Below are 18,389 nucleotides of genomic sequence, written 5' to 3' on the forward strand. Positions count from 1 at the left end.
TTGTCGACGGATTTTGGCCGTATTCCTCTGCAATCACACTCAATTGCATACCATATTTTTGAATGATCTCCATATTCATCTCCAAAGAAAGCATGCTCTTCTTTCCGTGAACTCCAACTTTCTTGGGACCCATGACTACGTATATACTGTATGTAATTAAGTTATGTAATACGTATACATATGAAGTAAATTTCTCACACAACACGATAAAGTAGTACTACAATGAAATCACTAACGAATTTACATTAAACGAAATCGTATAGAACGAATGAATTCCGCGTGCTTACAATACCAATGATGCCACAGAGTGGCCGAAAAAGCATGCCGCTACGTAGATGCATGATGGGATCATGGGAGAGATGCTGACCAATAGGAGAGCAGGATCTTATGGCGGTGACTATCATCAGGAACCAATGGGAGAGCGGGAGGATGGTGGCGAGTCTACTCAGTTGCCGGGGCGCGAGTTTTAAAATTGTTATCGGTGGTCCAGGCGAATCTCGGACTTTACAGCAACAAGCTTTCGTATCTTGAACAATTTTCGTATGTAGAGCCACAAAAATCCTCGTATTTGCTTTCGTATCTCGAGTTTTTCGTAAGTTGAGCCTTTTGTATCTCGAGGTACCACTGTACGTATTCACTAATGATAAAACTATTGAAATACGCACTCAGGTATAAGTATTTTCAGAGGGGCTTTTTGTTGTTTAACCATCAAAATAGGCAGTTATATAAGCATTTTTAGAGGGCTGTCAAATATTTGCTGATTTTAGCTATTCGTGGGTGGTTGAGGTACACATCCCCCCCCCCTCCCCCCCCCCCCCCCCCCTTCCCCCCCCCCCCCCACCACCCCCCCCCCCAGATTCCCGCAGCCTTCATATTAAGGATCAGTTTTAGTTTGATCTTTGCAAAAGATAATATCATCATCATGCATTATTTTTATGTTTTCTTGTTTCAGATTACTGGCCGATGGAGTGGCGCTAATGCAGGTGGGTGTCCCAATCATCCTGCAACATACAAGAACAACCCTATATACCAATTCAGAGCAGATACTGATCTCCAAGCTGTTAGAATTGAATTAAAGGCACCGAAGGAAGTACAAGTAAGACTGAACAGATCAACCTTTCAGTAATGAGAGCATTTTACGTATATAATTTTCTCTAAAACTTTGGTGCCTTTTTACTTAAAGTAAAGCATATTTTTATATCTAGATGATTGTAATTGTAGGTTGCTAGAGGCCAGTCAATAGAATGGTGAAATTAGTCCCTTTTTCTTATAAGAGCCAAGCTTCTTGGCTGTACACTGTAGGGATATGAGTACGATATACTATTCAGCTTATGGTTTCCATCTATTATGAGATTCTGTAGCTACTCTTCATTTCTAATTCAGTTCTTCCTCAATATGAATAAGCTCCAATCATAGCATGAAAAGCAGAATGATACTAGCAGAGTTCCTCCAACAAGGGAAGCAGCCTGGTATGGAAAAATGAATCTAGGTCATATACGCTAGGATATTTCCTGTGAGGCTTAAGAGAGCTCTTAGCTGGGTTTGGGGACTGCATTATAAAAACAAAAAACAAAAACTCACACACACAAACAAAAAAACACCAAAATAACTTTACACCAAGCAGACAACCAAGAAAACATTGGCAAAGAGTAAAATCTGGCTTTAGGGAGGAGAGTGAAAGAGATGTCCTCTCTCAGAGGTGGTAAGAAGAAAACTAATAACCACAGGGTTGAGATTGGGTTGCTGGCCTCTCCCTACCTCACCTCTGTGACAGATGCCAGATGCCACCAATTCCTTGCATAAACTAGTACTATTGTTTTTTACTGCTTTCCAAGCTGGTACCAGGAGTTTTATATATAAGTAACTTAACAAGTAATTACATTGCTATATGTTCCTAACTTTCATGGCAGCTTAAGATTAAAAATTCGCAGTAGCGCTCAATTGTTTTGGACTAGGTAAGTGACTCCACCCACTTTCAGGGAAGCATAGGTACAAAGTGGCTAGTTTGAATAGCTTTCATTTTGGTTCATCAGTTGGATGTTCGCCATCTTTCCTTGAAGTACTCTTTGTAATTTGGTAGTGCTGTTTCTTAGCTTAGCTAGATTTTGGATTCTTAATATTAACTCAAAATGACTGACTCTAGCGCTCAAAGTATTAGGTTATGCAGCAAAGGCTGCAAGACTCATCTGACTTCCACCAAGTATAAGAATCACTCTTATTTGTAGTACTTGCAGAGGACAAACTTGTTCTCTTGACCTTAATTATAACGAATGTAGGGACTCGGATGAGGGGAAGTGGAAGATTTTACTTTCTCATTTAGCTAGACTGAAAAAGAAGAGAGAGAGGATTGCAGCCACCAAGGCCGAGGTTAGGCTCCTGATGTACCTATCCATTCGACTCCTATGACTGCCTTCCCTCCTATTCAAAGTCCACCTACTCTTCCATCAACTCCGTTACCTGGCTCCTTTACTTCCGAACCCAATGCCATTGCCAGTCTAGAAGCTAGGGTAGACAAGAAGTTTGGTTTTCTAGCCGATACAGTCCCAACTTGGTTTGTCTATTAAGATAATTGTGGATTGTTTAAGTGCAAGCGATATTGGTTCAAGTGAATGCTGACTGCTGATTGGCAGAGGAAGAAACTCATGCTGTGATTGGCAGTCAAGATTTGCTGGTAATACTGCTGATTGGAAGAGGAAGAAACTCATGCTGTGATTGACAGTCAAGATTCGCTTGTATTAATCAGCATATACACTGTATTTTAATTTGTCCCCAGGCAGCTCATAAATCTCGGACATTATTTACAGTAGCTCCTTTACCAAATAATCTAAAGCAAACATCATCGTGTATTTTGAGTAAGACCGAGACTAAAAATGTCCAAAGTATATTGTTTTTAAGATATAACATTATTGTAAAGAGCATACTAGTAAGCATGACTCTTCAAAGAAACAGTCTAAACAGCATGCTAGTAAACATCTTGCTTATTCAGAAAAAAATTTAGTTTGAAAGGTATCCATACAGTCACCATGTATGTTGGTATAAAAAAAAAATGTTTATACAGAGATTCATCTTCTGTATCTAACTGTATAGTAGAATTTATTATTGTTGTCATTACCAACATATATGAAAGATTCTGCTTCAAGTAGCAGTTCCATCCTCATTGTTATATCTCAAGAATCAAAACATACTAACTATTGACATCCTAGCAAATTTCCCTCTTCTAAAGAATGGAGTATCACTGCCAAGTATTCTTTTTGATTGAGATTTTTAGAAGTCTTGTCATTCATTTTGGGGTTGACCATGTAAAGCTGATGCTCTTCAAGATAATCTCTAAAAACTGATGGTAATATGTTTCCGAAAAGTAATTGCAAACACAATTTAACTGTCAACCACTGGATGGTTTACGAAGTACTGTATATTAACTGTCTTAAAAGCTTTTTGGAGATCTATGTATCCTAAGAAAATCGTACGAGTCTTTTAATCTGTCATGCCTCGAATATTGTTCCCTAGTTTGGTCTTAAGCTGCCGACTCACCTCTTAAATCCAGATCTTGGTGTTATCTGTACAATATCTGCCACTATAATTGAATTAGCCTACTGTAGATGCTTATTAAAATCCTTCATGATTCTGACCATCCTCCACATAGCTCAAGATAGTATACAGTTAATTCCAAGTCTTGTGTTTTCTTTTGTGAGGTTTAATACCACATAATTTGCTATTTTTTATCTATATAATGGAATGATATTCCTATTCAAATATAGTTGAATTACTGGAACTTCAGAATTTCAGACTGATTGCAAATGTTTTTTTTCATAAACTGGCTCACTTGAGTTTCATTTCATCTGTTTTTAACAGTTTAATTTGCTTTGCTATTTCTAATAAATGTGACAAATTTTAAGTTAATTTGTATTTTTCATAGCTTACAAACTTGCAGTCTTAACATTAGGATACATTTTTTAAAATGAAATTATGTTTTATATATACAGTGGTACCTCGAGATACGAAATTAATCCGTTCCGAGGCAGCCTTCATATCATGAGTTTTTCGTATCTTGAACCGCATTTTACATGTAAAATGGCTAATCCGTTCCAAGCCCTCCAAAAACACCCCAGTAAATTTCATAATAAAGCTAAATTGACCTATAAACAATGAAATACTACAACAATTTGGACCATTCAATACCTAACTTAATACGTACTAGTAGTACTAATATGTATGTATCTGTAGATAAAGTGTATTAGTGTACATGGTATACAAGAAATACTGTACGTACATACGTATGTATGTAGTAAAATGTGGAAGCTTACCTTTCGAGTGAGGCTATCTCCGAAAGTGGCGACAGAGGAGGAGGACAAACAGCAGAAAACTTCTTATAGTACATACACTTAACTTTACGAAACACAAAAAAATGTCAGGAAAACATAAACTAAACTTTACAAAACATTAACAAAACTGTAACACTTAACTTTACAAAAAACTTAAAATTAATTTTTTTTTTTTTTTTATTTTTTTTTTATTTTTACATTTTTTTTTTTTTACTTTTTTATACTTCGTTGGTTGTTTTTTTTTTTTTTTTTTTTTTTTTTTTTTCGCCACTTTCAACTTTCTGTTTTTTTGTAGTATCACTTGGTTCTTCCTTTTTGCTTACTCCTACTAAAGGCCTCTTTAAAAAATTAACTATCCAAGGAAGATTGCTTCTGCCTCCTTTTGACAATGTTCCTGAAATGACTCAGGCAAACGTCATCGAACTGTGCAAGCATACGACCTGTGTAAACCTTTTCGGGGTGTCTCTTTTCTACAAATGATTGCACCTTATGAAAAGCAGCTAGAGCATCCTTAATTTCTGCCATTGTCATAGCGTCGTCATCCTCCTCCTCGCCGCTGCTAGAGAACTCTTCTTGAACGACATTATGTTGCATGCCCTCCAACTCCTTCAGGTCATCCGTCGTAAGCTCCTCTTGGTGCTCCTTGAGAAGGTCATTGATGTCATCCTCGTCGAGGACCAGCCCCATGGACTTGCCGAGTGCAACAATCTTGTCAAGATCTGGTTGCGAAACAGTTTCTGGATCGTCAACTGTTCCTGAATCTGCAGCACCAGCTTCGCCCACGTCAAATCCCTTGAAGTCTTGGGCGGATACGGCATCAGGCCAGAGTTTCCCCCACGAAGAATTCAAGGTTCGCCTTGAAACCTCCTGCCAAGCTTGGTTGATGAGTCGGATGCATATCACAACATCGAAATGCTCCTTCCAAAATTCACGCAAGTTGAGGTTTGTGGTATCGGTAATGTCGAAACATCTCTTGAAAAGATGTTTTGTATACAGCTTCTTGAAGTTCAATATCACTTGCTGGTCCATGGGCTGGAGGAGAGGGGTGGTGTTAGGCGTACAATAAAGAACCTTGATAAACGAATACTCCGCTAGGATATCTTCCTTGAGGCCAGGAGGGTGAGCAGGGGCATTGCCTAACACCAGCAGACATTTCAGAGGGAGGCGCTTCTCTTCCAAGAATTTCTTCACTGTCGGGCCAAAACACAGATTTACCCACTCGGTGAACAAAAGTCTCATTACCCAGGCTTTCGCATTAGCCCTCCACATCACTGGAAGCTTCTCCTTAAGCACTTTGTGGGCCTTGAAGGCTTGAGGAGTCTCCGAATGATACACAAGTAGGGGCTTCACCTTGCAATCCCCACTGGCGTTCGAACAAAGTGTGAGCGTAAGCCTGTCTTTCATAGGCTTATGCCCGGGTAGCTTCTTCTCTTCCTGCGTGATGTACGTCCAACGAGGCTTTTTATTTTCCAAAAAAGGCCAGTCTCATCACAGGAAGACTTGCTGAGAACTGTAGCCTTCGTTGAGCATCATCTCGTCGAACGTCTTCATAAAGGCTTCGGCCGCTTTCGTGTCCGAGCTGGCTGCCTCCCCATGCTGCACCTCCGAATGGATGCCAGTCCATTTACAGAATTTTTCGAACCACTCATGAGAAGTCTTGAAGTCTGGGGTTGGCGTCGATGTCCCTTCTCCTCCGTCATCTTCGGCCTGGGCAATCAAATCGCCAAAAATAGCGCTGGCCTTGTGGCAGATTGCTGTCTCCGTTATCGTATCGCCAGCGATTTCTTTTTCTTTTATCCAGACAAGAAGCAGCCTTTCCATCTCACCGTGCACGTGGCTCCTCTTGCTGGACAAAAGAGTCATGCCCTTGGAAGGTGTAGCTGCTTTGGTGACATCCTTCTGCTTAAGGATGATGCTTATTGTCGACGGATTATGGCCGTATTCCTTGGCGATCACACTCAATCGCATACCAGCTTCATATTTTTTAATGATCTCCATCTTCGTCTCCAAAGAAAGCATCCTCTTCTTTCCTACTTCAACTTTCTTGGGATCCATGACTACGTATATACTGTACGTAATTAAGTTATGTAGTACGTATATGTATGAAGTAAAGTTCTCACACAACTTGATAAAGTAGTACTACAACGAAATCACTAACGAATTTACGTTAATAAACGAAATCGTATAGAACGAACGAATTCTGCGTGCTTGCGATACCGATGATGCCGCGAAGTGGCTGAAGAAGCACGCCACTACGTAGATGCACGATGGGAGAGATGCTGACCAATAGGAGAGCAGGATCTTATGGCGGTGACTAGCATCAGGAACCAATGGGAGAGTGGGAGGATGGTGGCGAGTCTACTCAGTTGGCGGCGCGCGAGTTTTAAAATTGTTATCGGTGGTCCTGGCGAATCTCGGACTTTACAGCAACAACCTATCGTATCTTGAACAATTTTCGTATGTTAAGCCACAAAAATCTTCGGATTTGCTTTCGTATCTCGAGTTTTTCGTAAGTTGAGCCTTTCGTATCTCAAGGTACCATTGTATGTAGTACAGTGCTCCCCCACTTTTATGCAGGAATAGGTTTCAGAACCTGCCACAGAAATGCAAAAACTGTGGAAATGTAAAAATCCGCTCTAAAAATGCTTATAGTATTTATGGGACTGGCTTATAACTGCCTAAAACCCAATAGTACCCCTTAAACTAAAATGCTTATAACTGTTTATTTTAACATTTCACTGCTTAATTTGATAGTTCAAACAAAAATATACCTTAAATTATCATGCTAAAAGAATATGATATCATTTAAAACAAAAATACACCCCCAAACCATCATCCCCTAAGATCTTAAGACAACTTAAATTTACAGACAGACCCCGGGTTACGACGGGCTCGGCTTAGAACGTTCCGAGGTTAATGCGCTTTTCAATTATATTCCTCTGAAATTTTTTCCAGGGTTACGACGCCTACAACACTCATCTGACAGATGAAATATGACTCCGAAAATGCAAATTAATCAATATTTGAAGGTTTTTTTTTTATGAAAAATGCAATAAGAAGGCAGTTTACATAGTTTTCAATGCACCCAAAGCATTAAAAGTAAGGTTTTCTTAGGATTTTTGATAATGTTCCGGCTTACGACGATTTTAGGGTTACAACGCGTCTCAAGAATGGAACCCCCGTCGTAACCTGGGGACTGCCTGTAGTACCTTTTTGCAGCTGTTACAGTGGACCCCCAGTATTCGTGGGAAATGCATACCGGACTCTCCCATGAATAGCTAGAATACGGGAATACTTAGAATCCCTATAAAACTGCTTAAAACTGCCTATTTTGTGAGTTCAAACTCAAGAAAACCCCACTAAAAATGCTTATAGTACCTGGTTTTTAAATAGATTTATCACAATAGATTTATCTATGGTCCATAGAAAAAATCCACAAGTTAGTGATAGTGAATAATGTGTTCCACAAAAATCCACGACAAAAATATGAAAAACATAAAACCAGGGGGTTGACTGTACTACTTACCAAGTACATGATTACATATATTGCTATATGTTCCTAACTTTCACAGCAGCTTAAGATTAAAAATTCATGGTAGTGCTCTTGTTTTGGAGTAGTAACTGACCCTGCCCATTTTCGGGGAAGCATAGGTACAAACTGGGTAAAGAGCTCAATTCGTTCATGCTCTATGTCCATGAGAGGGTAGAAAGGAGGGTTCCGACCATGTAATTACTTAGTAAGTGTATATAAAACCCAATTTTATTATAAAAATGTCAATTTTATATAAGCAACTCCCCAAGTAATTACATTGCTGAATCCCACAATCCAGGCCATTCCAGTTAAGAATTGGATGCCAGGATCCTGTGAAACTGTCTTTAAATCTTGAAGAACTCTTGGATATACTCTTGATGTCATAAAGACTCCAGGATCATGTGAAGCCTTCGCCAAGTGAAGACCTGCCCATTGGATTATAACATCTTGAAGATGTCTTCATGACTCCAGGATCCTTTTCAGCTATCTTCAGCTCCCAAAGCATTTTTGGAGAAACACCCATTAGATTATAACATCTTGAAATCTTAAAACTCCAGGATCATTGGAGCCATCTTCAGCCCCAAAACCCTCTGGCTATCAATGTCACTATCACTCACGTTTGCTAGGGGAAGGATGGAACAGGAGAAGGAAGGGAGGGGCAGGGAAGGGGAAAGGGAAAGGGGAGTCAGAAGAGGGAAGGGGGAAGGGGGAGGGACATTCACAGACTCGCCCCCACACAGATAGAGACAGAAAGGCAGTCAAAGAAATTAGTATTATAGATTATTATTATTATAATTATTTTTAGTAGTATGTACAATTATTATTATTAAACATGAATGTTGTGTCTGTCATCTGCAGATTGGATTTGAAGTCATATGTGTGGAAGCCAAAAATACCCAAGCAAGTGGATACTTTTCGAAAAAGCAGTCAGGAGCTTATAGGTAAGTACAAAATAGAATTCATGTGAGGTCTTGGAACCTGTGACTAATTGTAAACAAGTTTCCAGTAACAACACAACAGTACAATAGTACTTTCATGACTTAGTATCTGAATATTGAGGTATATATGGAAAAAAGTTATTTCTTTACAAACTGGTAGTTTGAAATTATCATTTCACATTGTATGACTACCATAGTAGTTATTTTCTCTAGCAAAATGATATTTCGTTGTCACACTAAAGTAGCACTTTAATTACTTTTAGTTTATGTACAAATTTTCCTCGATTTTTGGCTATTTTGGCAACTTCAGTCACCTAATAATGCATTAACTGAGATGTGATCTCAATCTATGTATGGTCCTCATTAGTACAATAAAGTCCTATGTAGAGCTCTTGCCCTCTGGTTGCAGGCCAGGATGCCCAGAAAGCTAAATATTTCATGTATACATTTCAGAATCCAAAAGATGGACTTTAATTAGAGCAGAAAATTTTAAATCTTTGATGTAATAAATTTAAGTAATATTTTTTTCTATTTTCCAGGTCAGGTTTTGTTGTACTAGAGATCCTTGATGTGGTGTCAGGAGTATATAACATTATTCCTAGTACATTCTATCCCAACACAGAAGCTCCATATTTCCTCAATGTTTATTCTTCGTCCAGCTTGAAAGTTAACAAATTGAAATAAGTAGAATAATTGGTAGGTTATGGATTTGTAAGTTTGACCTATGGTTGCCTGTGACAGTTGATTTCCGTTATGTTTAACCGACTGATAGTTTGATGTCATCTTGTAGCTGAACAGTTTCTGGTTTACTCTTATATTGTAGTACAACAGAAATATTATTAAAGATTTTACATCATTGCTAAATGTGGAATGAGTTCTCGAACTTTTTAGTTTTGTGCATTTTCAGCCTGAATTTCCATCTGGTCTGGGTCCTCATCCATGGCCCTTTTTCATGCTTATCTATGTTATCCTAATGTTCTCTGCCATTACTACTATGTATAAGGAACTATATTTTTGCTAACTGCTCTTCTTTGAATCTTATAGCTTGCTCAAACCATTCCAGGTCTAAGGAAAAATGTAAGATTTTTTTTTACATTTGATGTATTCTTTTTAGCTACCCTCAAATTTCATAAAAAACATTGAACTTCACAACTACATCAGTCTTTGTTCATAGACCAGCCAAAGTAATTATCAGCCATGAGGTTTTTAGCAAGTCTTAGCAAAACAGGTATTATTTTATTCATGAATGTGATAGAGTGCATAATGTTTTAATGCCAGAATGATTTGTATAAAATATTTCCTAAAAACTATATTCAGTTCCCAGAGTTTAATATATTAATATTTGAAGAATAGTTTATTTTTAAATATGAGGAAAGTATGTAAACACAATGAATCATTATATGAATAGTAATACTGAAATCATTTTACTCAGAAAAAAAATTAGTTTTATTGTAGAGAAACATTTTCTAAATAAGTTTTATAACTTGAAAGCCCTTCGAGGAAATGTTTCCTGAAGAGGAATAATTTATTTAAAGTTTTTGCTCTTGTTTTGATGAGAATTGCATTTCCTTCACTTTCCAGGGATCACTGTATTTTTTTTCCTAGAGTAGAGTATGGCTGACTAATACTATCAGAAAGGAATACAGTGGAACCTCAGTTTTTGTACGCCCTGGTTTTCGTGCGATTCGGTTTTCGTAGACTTTCTGATTAAATTTTTCCTCGGGTTTCATACATATCCTCAGATTTCATATATACTTGGAAAACTCCTTCCAGGGCCCGCAGCGTGAAGGCCTGTACCAAACGCCCAAACAAAGCATCCCGGGACATCGCATTACCTATTCTGCTCGTTTTTCCTTGTTTTTGTGCTTTTTTTTATTCAAGTGTAACTGCTAAATAAGCCATCATGGGGCCAAAGAAAGTTCCAAGTGTTAGCCCTTCTGTAAAAAAGGCAAGAAACACTATAGAATTTAAGAAAGAACTCTTAGCAAAGTGTTGGAGGATGTTGCATGCCAATCTCAGTGAGAAAAATCCTACAACAAATGCTGATGTTAGTGAATTTCAGGCCAGCATTGGCTGGTTAGAAAAATTCAGAAAGCGAACGGGCGTACATAATGTGACTACTTCAGTGATTAAGGACATGTTTGGACAGTGGAGTGATGTACAAACTTTGGTGGAGAAATATCATCCCAACAAAGGTGTTGTAATCGGTGTCTCAAACATGTTTAATGACAGCGCTGTTTAACTTTAGGCAGATTTTAAAGAAATGCAAGAAACAAATGTCTCTGGACAGTGTTGTTGTGCAACAAGAGTCCAGTAACTCTCAAGCTGGTCTAAGTGCTAATAAAAAATGAAGAGGGAAATTAACCTCGGATAGTGCCATTAAAAAAACGAAGAGGAGAAGTAACTCTAGATTGGTCCTTGATACCTGAAGTCCTTCTGAAGGGAGATTCCCCTTCCAAACAAAAACCTCTCCTCCCCCCTCTCCCTTCCTCTCCATCTTCCATATGCTAACAAGTGTCTTCTGTGGAGGTGAGAGTTATTTTAAATGTTCATTTATTCATTTTGTTAATTATTTATATTTATTTCTCATTGTGTATGTAAAACAGCATTCATTCCCTATAAAATGTATTTTTGTTAATATTATGGATGTCTGGAATACATTAATTCTATTGTTGAACCCACGAATGAGATCGACAACTTCTGAAAAGGAAAACAAAAACTCTTGCATGTCTCCCTCCTGCTCCAGCAATGGAGACCAACGGCGAGAAGGGTGTGTAGGCTCCCCTAAGGCACCTTCCTCGTTTAAATTTACAGAATGATCAGCAGCCAAACAGCCCGAAACACCAACTAACCTGTCTGGGCTGGGTCCTTGCGCCAACTCCCACAATGAAGCATCTACAACACAAGGAACATCACTACGCACTCTTCCAACAGATAACTCTTTAACTTGGCCGCAAACGGGCATGGGTGTGGCAGATGTACGAACGTGAGTTGGAGAGGAATCCCGAACATTAGAGTTCAAAAGAGAATCTCCCAGAGTCGAGCTCCTGGAAGCACCAGGGAGAGGGGCAGGCAAACACTCATGCTGCACCAACTCTGCACTCACAACCTTCGACCTCTTGACAGGCACCTTGAGATCCTTACGGCGACAAATTGGCCCTGGAGAAGAAGTGGGAGCGCCTGCATTGTGCATGGACGGGGGAGGTTGCAACACGCTTGCGATTCGATGCAGAGGGCAAAGCAGCCACTGCAGATTGCACAAGGGAAGATACACTAACACTTTCCGAAACACCAACACTCGAGAACACGGCTGCATTGTTCTTCCCTCTTAGGTGAAGAAAGAGCAAAGCCCCTACCCTTCCAACGCTTGATATGCCGACATTGTGGAGAGGGGGAAGAAGGAGAGGAAGACAGCACTGGTTCCTTACGTGATCTCTTCACAGGAGGTGGGGACGATGCAACACGTATCCTTCCAGTCCTCCCAGCCGACATGGCAGCCAACTTATCATCCAAAACAGAGTCCAACCTCTTAAGGACTGCCTGGCATAAAGCCTTAGACGGATAAGCAAGAGAAGGCTCCGATGACATGGAAGGGAGATGCAGCGAACTGGGTGGCAGAGATGATGTCACAGCTGTGTGGGGCAGTGCAGAGGAGACAACTGACGTCAACGATGGAAGTGATGTCACCAGTGGTGATGATGTCACGGCTGCCCCTCGATCTGAAATGGGAAGCAGACGCTGCTGGCGGAGGAACACAAAATGACTGACTCCGTGACGTCATTAGCGGGCCTGACGCCACGGCTTCTCTCTGACTCGAAGAAGCGGCAACAGTCATTGGCGGAGCAATACAAAATGGCTGACCTTGGCTACCAACGAAACGAGGCTGGGAGGAGGGGGGAGGGCCTGGCCAGCAGGAGGAGGGGGGTAGCAAGCATCCATGAAGTGCGCCAGCAACCCCTACAAGGATGGAGAACCCCCTAGCCTGAGCGTCTTCCAAATCGCCGCCATCTTGGATGCCTCTGACTCTGGAATAAAGGAGAATAATGAAAAAGCCTCCTCCCTCCTGGGAATCAAATTAACTTCTGAAGAAGGGGCAAGATTACAAAGATTAGCCTGAGGGCCTCCCGATACTTCCAATGACGAATCGATGAAAGAAACGGAAGGGGACAAAGGCACAACACTACTATGGTGTGTGAACACAGCAGGAGACGAAACATCGGGAAGAGGTGAAGAAAAACCTTCCCATGAAGGAACAGTAGAAACCCTCCAATGCTCTCTCTTGCTATAAAACAACTTCCACTGCTCTTTAGGCCACGCACGGCATTTGGTGCGATATATGCACACATTGCCAGATTTCACAAGATTACTTGCTTTCATCTGCGTTTTAACCGGATCCAGCTAGGTGTTAGTAGTGATCCTGTTGTTAAGACTGAAGGTTTGTAGCTATGAAAAATACAAATTGTCTTAGAAAATTTCTCATGTTTCGGACTTCATGGGACATTTTTGAACGGATTATGTATGAAAACCGAGGTTCCACTGTTTATGTTTTTACAGGAAAAACTAAGATGTGCTTTACATATCAAATTATTTTCAAGCACTAATTACGATAAACCTCTTGAGAAATCAAGATGCCCTTAGTGGGCCTGTTCACCAGCAATTATCATGCAACCACTTCTAGTGTGCCTTGTCCAGCACACTGTAGATTGTATTAAAGGATTTTTCTAGCATCCTTTTGGTATCCTGCTATATTGCTTTCTTCCCCTTGTTCTCTTAGCACCTAGCTGTCCAAATGCTCTAACTTTACCTCTCCAATTTTCACCAATTTTGAGAAGGAATCCAACAAGAATTTATAAATGGAATATGGTTGTCTTGCAAAACTAATTCAATATAATATCTAGATGACACCTGGTTCCCAATTACAGTATGAGCACCTGAGTGGCGTGATCGGTATGGTCTTGATCTGCCACCTCGGTGGCCGCGAGTTCGATTCTCGGGCATTCCATTGAGGAGTGAGAGATGTGTATTTCTGGTGATACAAGTTCACTCTCGACGTGGTTCGGAAGTCACGTAAAACCATTGGTCCTGTTGCTGAATAACCACTGGTTCCATGCAACGTAAAAACACCATACAAAAAAAAATTACAGTATGAAGACAAGACCTTAAGTTATTTAAACTGGTTACATATTATGGTATCCATTCCTCCAAGTTACTTTACCAAAACTTGATGTAAAAATTTGAAGCTATAGGAAAAGATGAAGAATTATGTTTTGGTGACATTGACCTCTAATTGATATGCATGTTCATAAGCTATGAGTTAGTTGGCAAAGCAAGAATAATTATCATTGTAAAGACTTGTTGTAACTAGATGGCACAAACTAAAGAGTTATGAGGATTGGATTATCAGCAAAAATATGGGTAGGAGGGAATGCAATTGAAAAATTTTTTTTTTGGAAACAGCCATAAAAGACTGGATGAAAAACAATCAGGGGTCTCATAATTTTATCTATTTAAGACAGTAATGTACATTTTCAAGTTCCTAGCAATTTTGTTGTTAAGTGTATGATAAATTAACTAATATTAGTTATATGTAACTTATACGTATTAGCCCAGGCCATTCAGGCACTGTCAGGTGCCAATGTTAAATAACAAATGAAGATTGTAGATTAAAAGTAAAACTGCTGCAGAGGACCTTTGATATACTCGGTGCACTGAAGACAAAGTGCACTCCAGGCAGGAACTCCCTACTACAGTGTTGATTGAAACTACTGTTCATACTCATTATCAAGACTTTGGCTACTAATAAAGTCCAAATTGTGTAAGTCATGTAATAACCTTTTGATGACTTAGGAAACAGACTGAGGAGAATTATTTTAGCAACAGATAAATTCTTGTTATGTCACTGGAAACATACGCCTAATATTCAAGGAAGTGTGTGCACCTGCTGAGCAATCTTATGTTCTGTCTATTTTTGTATCCTATTATCCAGGTTAGTGGTTGTTCAGCCTTCATTATTTGTTTGGTTGATTCAGCATTTATATGATGTTCTTATTTCTATGTCATCCATGTTTATGGCATTTCTGTGAAATCTTCTTCTTATTTAAACTGAGCGTATCACAAATTTTTATTTTAATTAAGTGGCTTTTACCCATCCTTCATGCTATCTCTTTATTAATAAGGCAGTTGAATGGAATACAATTAGGAATTAATAATAATTATAGCCTCTATATGCCTATGATATGCTCTCTAGATTAGATTCATGCAATTTTGTATCTGTTCTTGAACTTACTATAGTTACCTGTATTGCATTCTTTGTTCTGTTCATGTGTAATTTACTTCATGACCTAGATATCATTAGGCTGTCATGTTTTTTTTCAAAATTCAAAGATGTTCAAGTATACAGAGATTTTATAAAAAGGAATTTTGACTTTTGTTATATCTCTTTAAATTCATTATTATATTTCCTGTAGTATCTGCTATTATTTTGTGATATTATTGTTTAGTTCTCCTGTATAATTTTTTATTGTGTAACTAGTTTATTAGTTGAATTCATATTTAAGTGATTGTTAGTTTATTATTCATATTTTTAGCTGCTGTTGGTAGGTCTGATCTAAGACATGTACATGAATATCATACTTGGGGCCATAGAAGTACTATACCATAACCATTGTTGCTGGTTAGCTTATTCACACAACGAAGTATGGCCAAAAATCTGTCATGTGTGACTTTGTACTTGGAGTTTGAGGAAGGCCAAGATTTATGGAGTCAAATAAGGCTGATCATTGGACTTGACTGGATAGTATCCATTGTAACTTTCAGTAATCTCTGCATCTGTATGTTCAAATCACACTTGCAGATAAGATAGTAACCACTCTTGCAGATTTGTTAGAAATCAGTATCTTAGTAGTATTTGAAATGTTTTTGCTATTTACATACTATTTCTCTTTACTGTATATATATATATTATATAATAATATTTAGCTACACTGTATTTTTTCATAATATTCATAATACTGAATTCATCCCCTTTGATAAGTGCTATATTTACATGCATTTTTATACCTATAAAGATTTGTAGGGTATGCAAGGTATGTTATGAATCACATACATGATACTACATCACTATTTAACCTAAGTGTTCACATTGAGGACTTGAGTATTGAATTAGATATCTTTTTGGAAGTTTCTCTTACAAATCATTGCTTCTCTTAATTGAAATTATGCATTTATTTACTGCCTTTTTTCTTTAACTAGGATATTTCAGTTCCTATGGCCTAGTAGAGCAAATGAGATCAGCAATAGAAACTTTTGGGGAACTCTGAAGAAGTTATTGTTTAACCTGACAACTGTAATTGAAGCCCAATTTACTTTGCACCTAGGCCAGGGACTTTTAAATACCAAGCTGCTTGTGGGACCAGTGATTTTGATTTAAAATCATTACCAAACTCCCCTAGTTTTGGTTAATGTCCTGAAGTGGTTTGATGCTTTGACACCATATTCTGCAGTGAAGGGGAATTCAGACAAAATAACAAATCCCAACATTTTAACCCTCATACATGAAGTTCACTTAAAAAATTCCTTATCTGGACACGTGAAGTTTACAATTTGAGTCCAGGCTTTCCCAGTACCTTCAAATCAAGCTTCCAAGCTTTAGAAAATTTTCCATCTAGCTACCCCGTCTCAAGCACTTTCATTGGAAGCTTCATTCAAAGCTCACAGACTTCATTATTATTTGCTGGTAGGCTCATCTGATGTTATGAAGTCTTTCAAATCTTATATTCAGTTCATTGCCCATAGGGGTAGTATTAATTTGGAACATTGATTTTACTGTTAAAAAATAAGAACACTTTTAAAAGATTTGGCATTTGCTTCATGCAGTTTCTCCTCAGTTGGTCAAGGAAATTATCCTTTTTTATATGCTGTTAAAACTGCATTTGATGGTTATGTATTGTCAGGTCTACTCATCCTTATGGACTATGGGAAATCTGTTTTATATCAGTTTTAGTTCTGAAGAGTAAAGATTAAAAGTTGAACCAAACTTATAAGGAAGTTGGGAAACATACAAGAATATGGTACCTTTAGTTTACAACCAGTATCCTGTTAAAAGACATCATGAAACTTATTACATGGCATTAAAATGATACGTATAAAGAAAATGTATGCTGAACAAGAATTATTATTGTTGTATACTGAAATGACCATTTTTGGTCATTATATATTAGAGACAGAGAGCTATTTACAGCCTACTCAGCTTTCATCAGTGGGAGATTGATAGTTAGAAATGACTTGGCTTTTAATGGTATTTTAAGAAGTTGGTATTATTTTATTGTTATAAAAGCAGAGTTCGTGTGATATATAATCTGAAGGAAGTATTAAAGAGGGTTGATGATGCTGTGGAAGGAGACTCGGTAAATATCATAAAAGAAACCCCTGGCTATGCTCGTACCAAGAGTTTAAGAGAGAACTCCCCATCAATTGATGTGGATCCTGGGAGTCAATATCCTGCATATACCTTTGGCCAACTGTGTATATAGTTCTCATGTAATTTTCTCATATAAAGTCTTTAATATCAGATAGTTTTAAGTCTTGGTTGAAAACACAGTTTGTGCCATAAAACTGATCTTATTTCCAGATACGTGTGCTGTACTTTTAGAATAACTGTATTAGATATTTTGTTTGGAAATTGTAAGTAAAGAGCAAGTTTCTTAAGAGGCAAGGAAAATGAATTATGAAGGAAACCATGTTCTTAGGTGATGATAGCTACTTTCCAGTGATGTGTTGAAGTAGCAGGGAAATGGTAACACTTAGGAACTATTGGGCTTGATTGGAAGATATGCAACTGAATAATTTCTACTGTGATATAAGGTGTTTGTAGGTTTTCATTGCATGGTATGGTACTGTTGAAGCAGATTATAATCCATCCATATTTATTGTTTACTTATGGTCATATAAGTGTATGTATTTCTATATTGTTCAATAAAATTTTTATATAATAATTACTGTTTGGAATTTTTCCTCTTCAGTGTTGTGGTGTTCTCAAAATTTTGCCGAGCTGTCTGAACATCATGTCTTTTAAGAAGCAGGAAAGAGGATTAATGTTATCTCAAAGGCTTAAAATATAGGTACATATCAAAATTCAGGAAAGAAGTACGTACATACATATAAAAATTTAGTTCTTTATGCCCCATTTACAGTTAGAAATTTTTTTTATCATGGTATCTAGGTTGTTTTATCAAAACTCAGCCAACAGATATAGGCTAATATTTCATGTCCAAATGTTCCCCAGCATTGCATACAAGTCTTTCGTCTCTTTGACAAGAGAAAAAGATAGCTTGACTGTGAACAAACCAGATGTGTATTACTTAATGTGGTCCTAAAGTGTTGTTAACAGCTCTGCTCTTTTTTTAGGTGTTTTCTTTCGGAACTTTTTTTCAGTGTACATTATTAATTTTCCATTTCATTTCATCCTTATAGTTATTGAATAATTCAGTCTCCCAGTGTCAGCTGTTCTTATCTTCAGTTAATTGTTAGTAGTAATTACGATTTTTTGTCTCCTGAGAATGTTGCTCTTTTCCAGTTTTGTTCCTTTTCAATCTATTA

General features: G+C 38.1%; 1 protein-coding gene across 2 annotated transcripts in view; it reads left to right on the plus strand.

Annotated features, from left to right (window-relative positions):
* LOC135203162 (calpain-7-like) overlaps positions 1-17,785 on the plus strand; it is a 141,244-nt gene extending 123,459 nt beyond the window's left edge. For both annotated transcript variants that reach the window (XM_064232849.1, XM_064232848.1), the window contains exons 10-12: positions 953-1,096; positions 8,713-8,795; positions 9,332-17,785. In XM_064232849.1, coding sequence (XP_064088919.1) covers positions 953-1,096; positions 8,713-8,795; positions 9,332-9,476 — 372 coding nt within the window. In that variant the 3' untranslated portion in view covers positions 9,477-17,785. The remainder of the gene's footprint in view (positions 1-952; positions 1,097-8,712; positions 8,796-9,331) is intronic.
* The last annotated feature ends 604 nt before the right edge of the window (positions 17,786-18,389 follow it).

Source organism: Macrobrachium nipponense, chromosome 33, assembly GCF_015104395.2.
Source record: "Macrobrachium nipponense isolate FS-2020 chromosome 33, ASM1510439v2, whole genome shotgun sequence".
NCBI classification, from domain to species: domain Eukaryota; kingdom Metazoa; phylum Arthropoda; class Malacostraca; order Decapoda; family Palaemonidae; genus Macrobrachium; species Macrobrachium nipponense.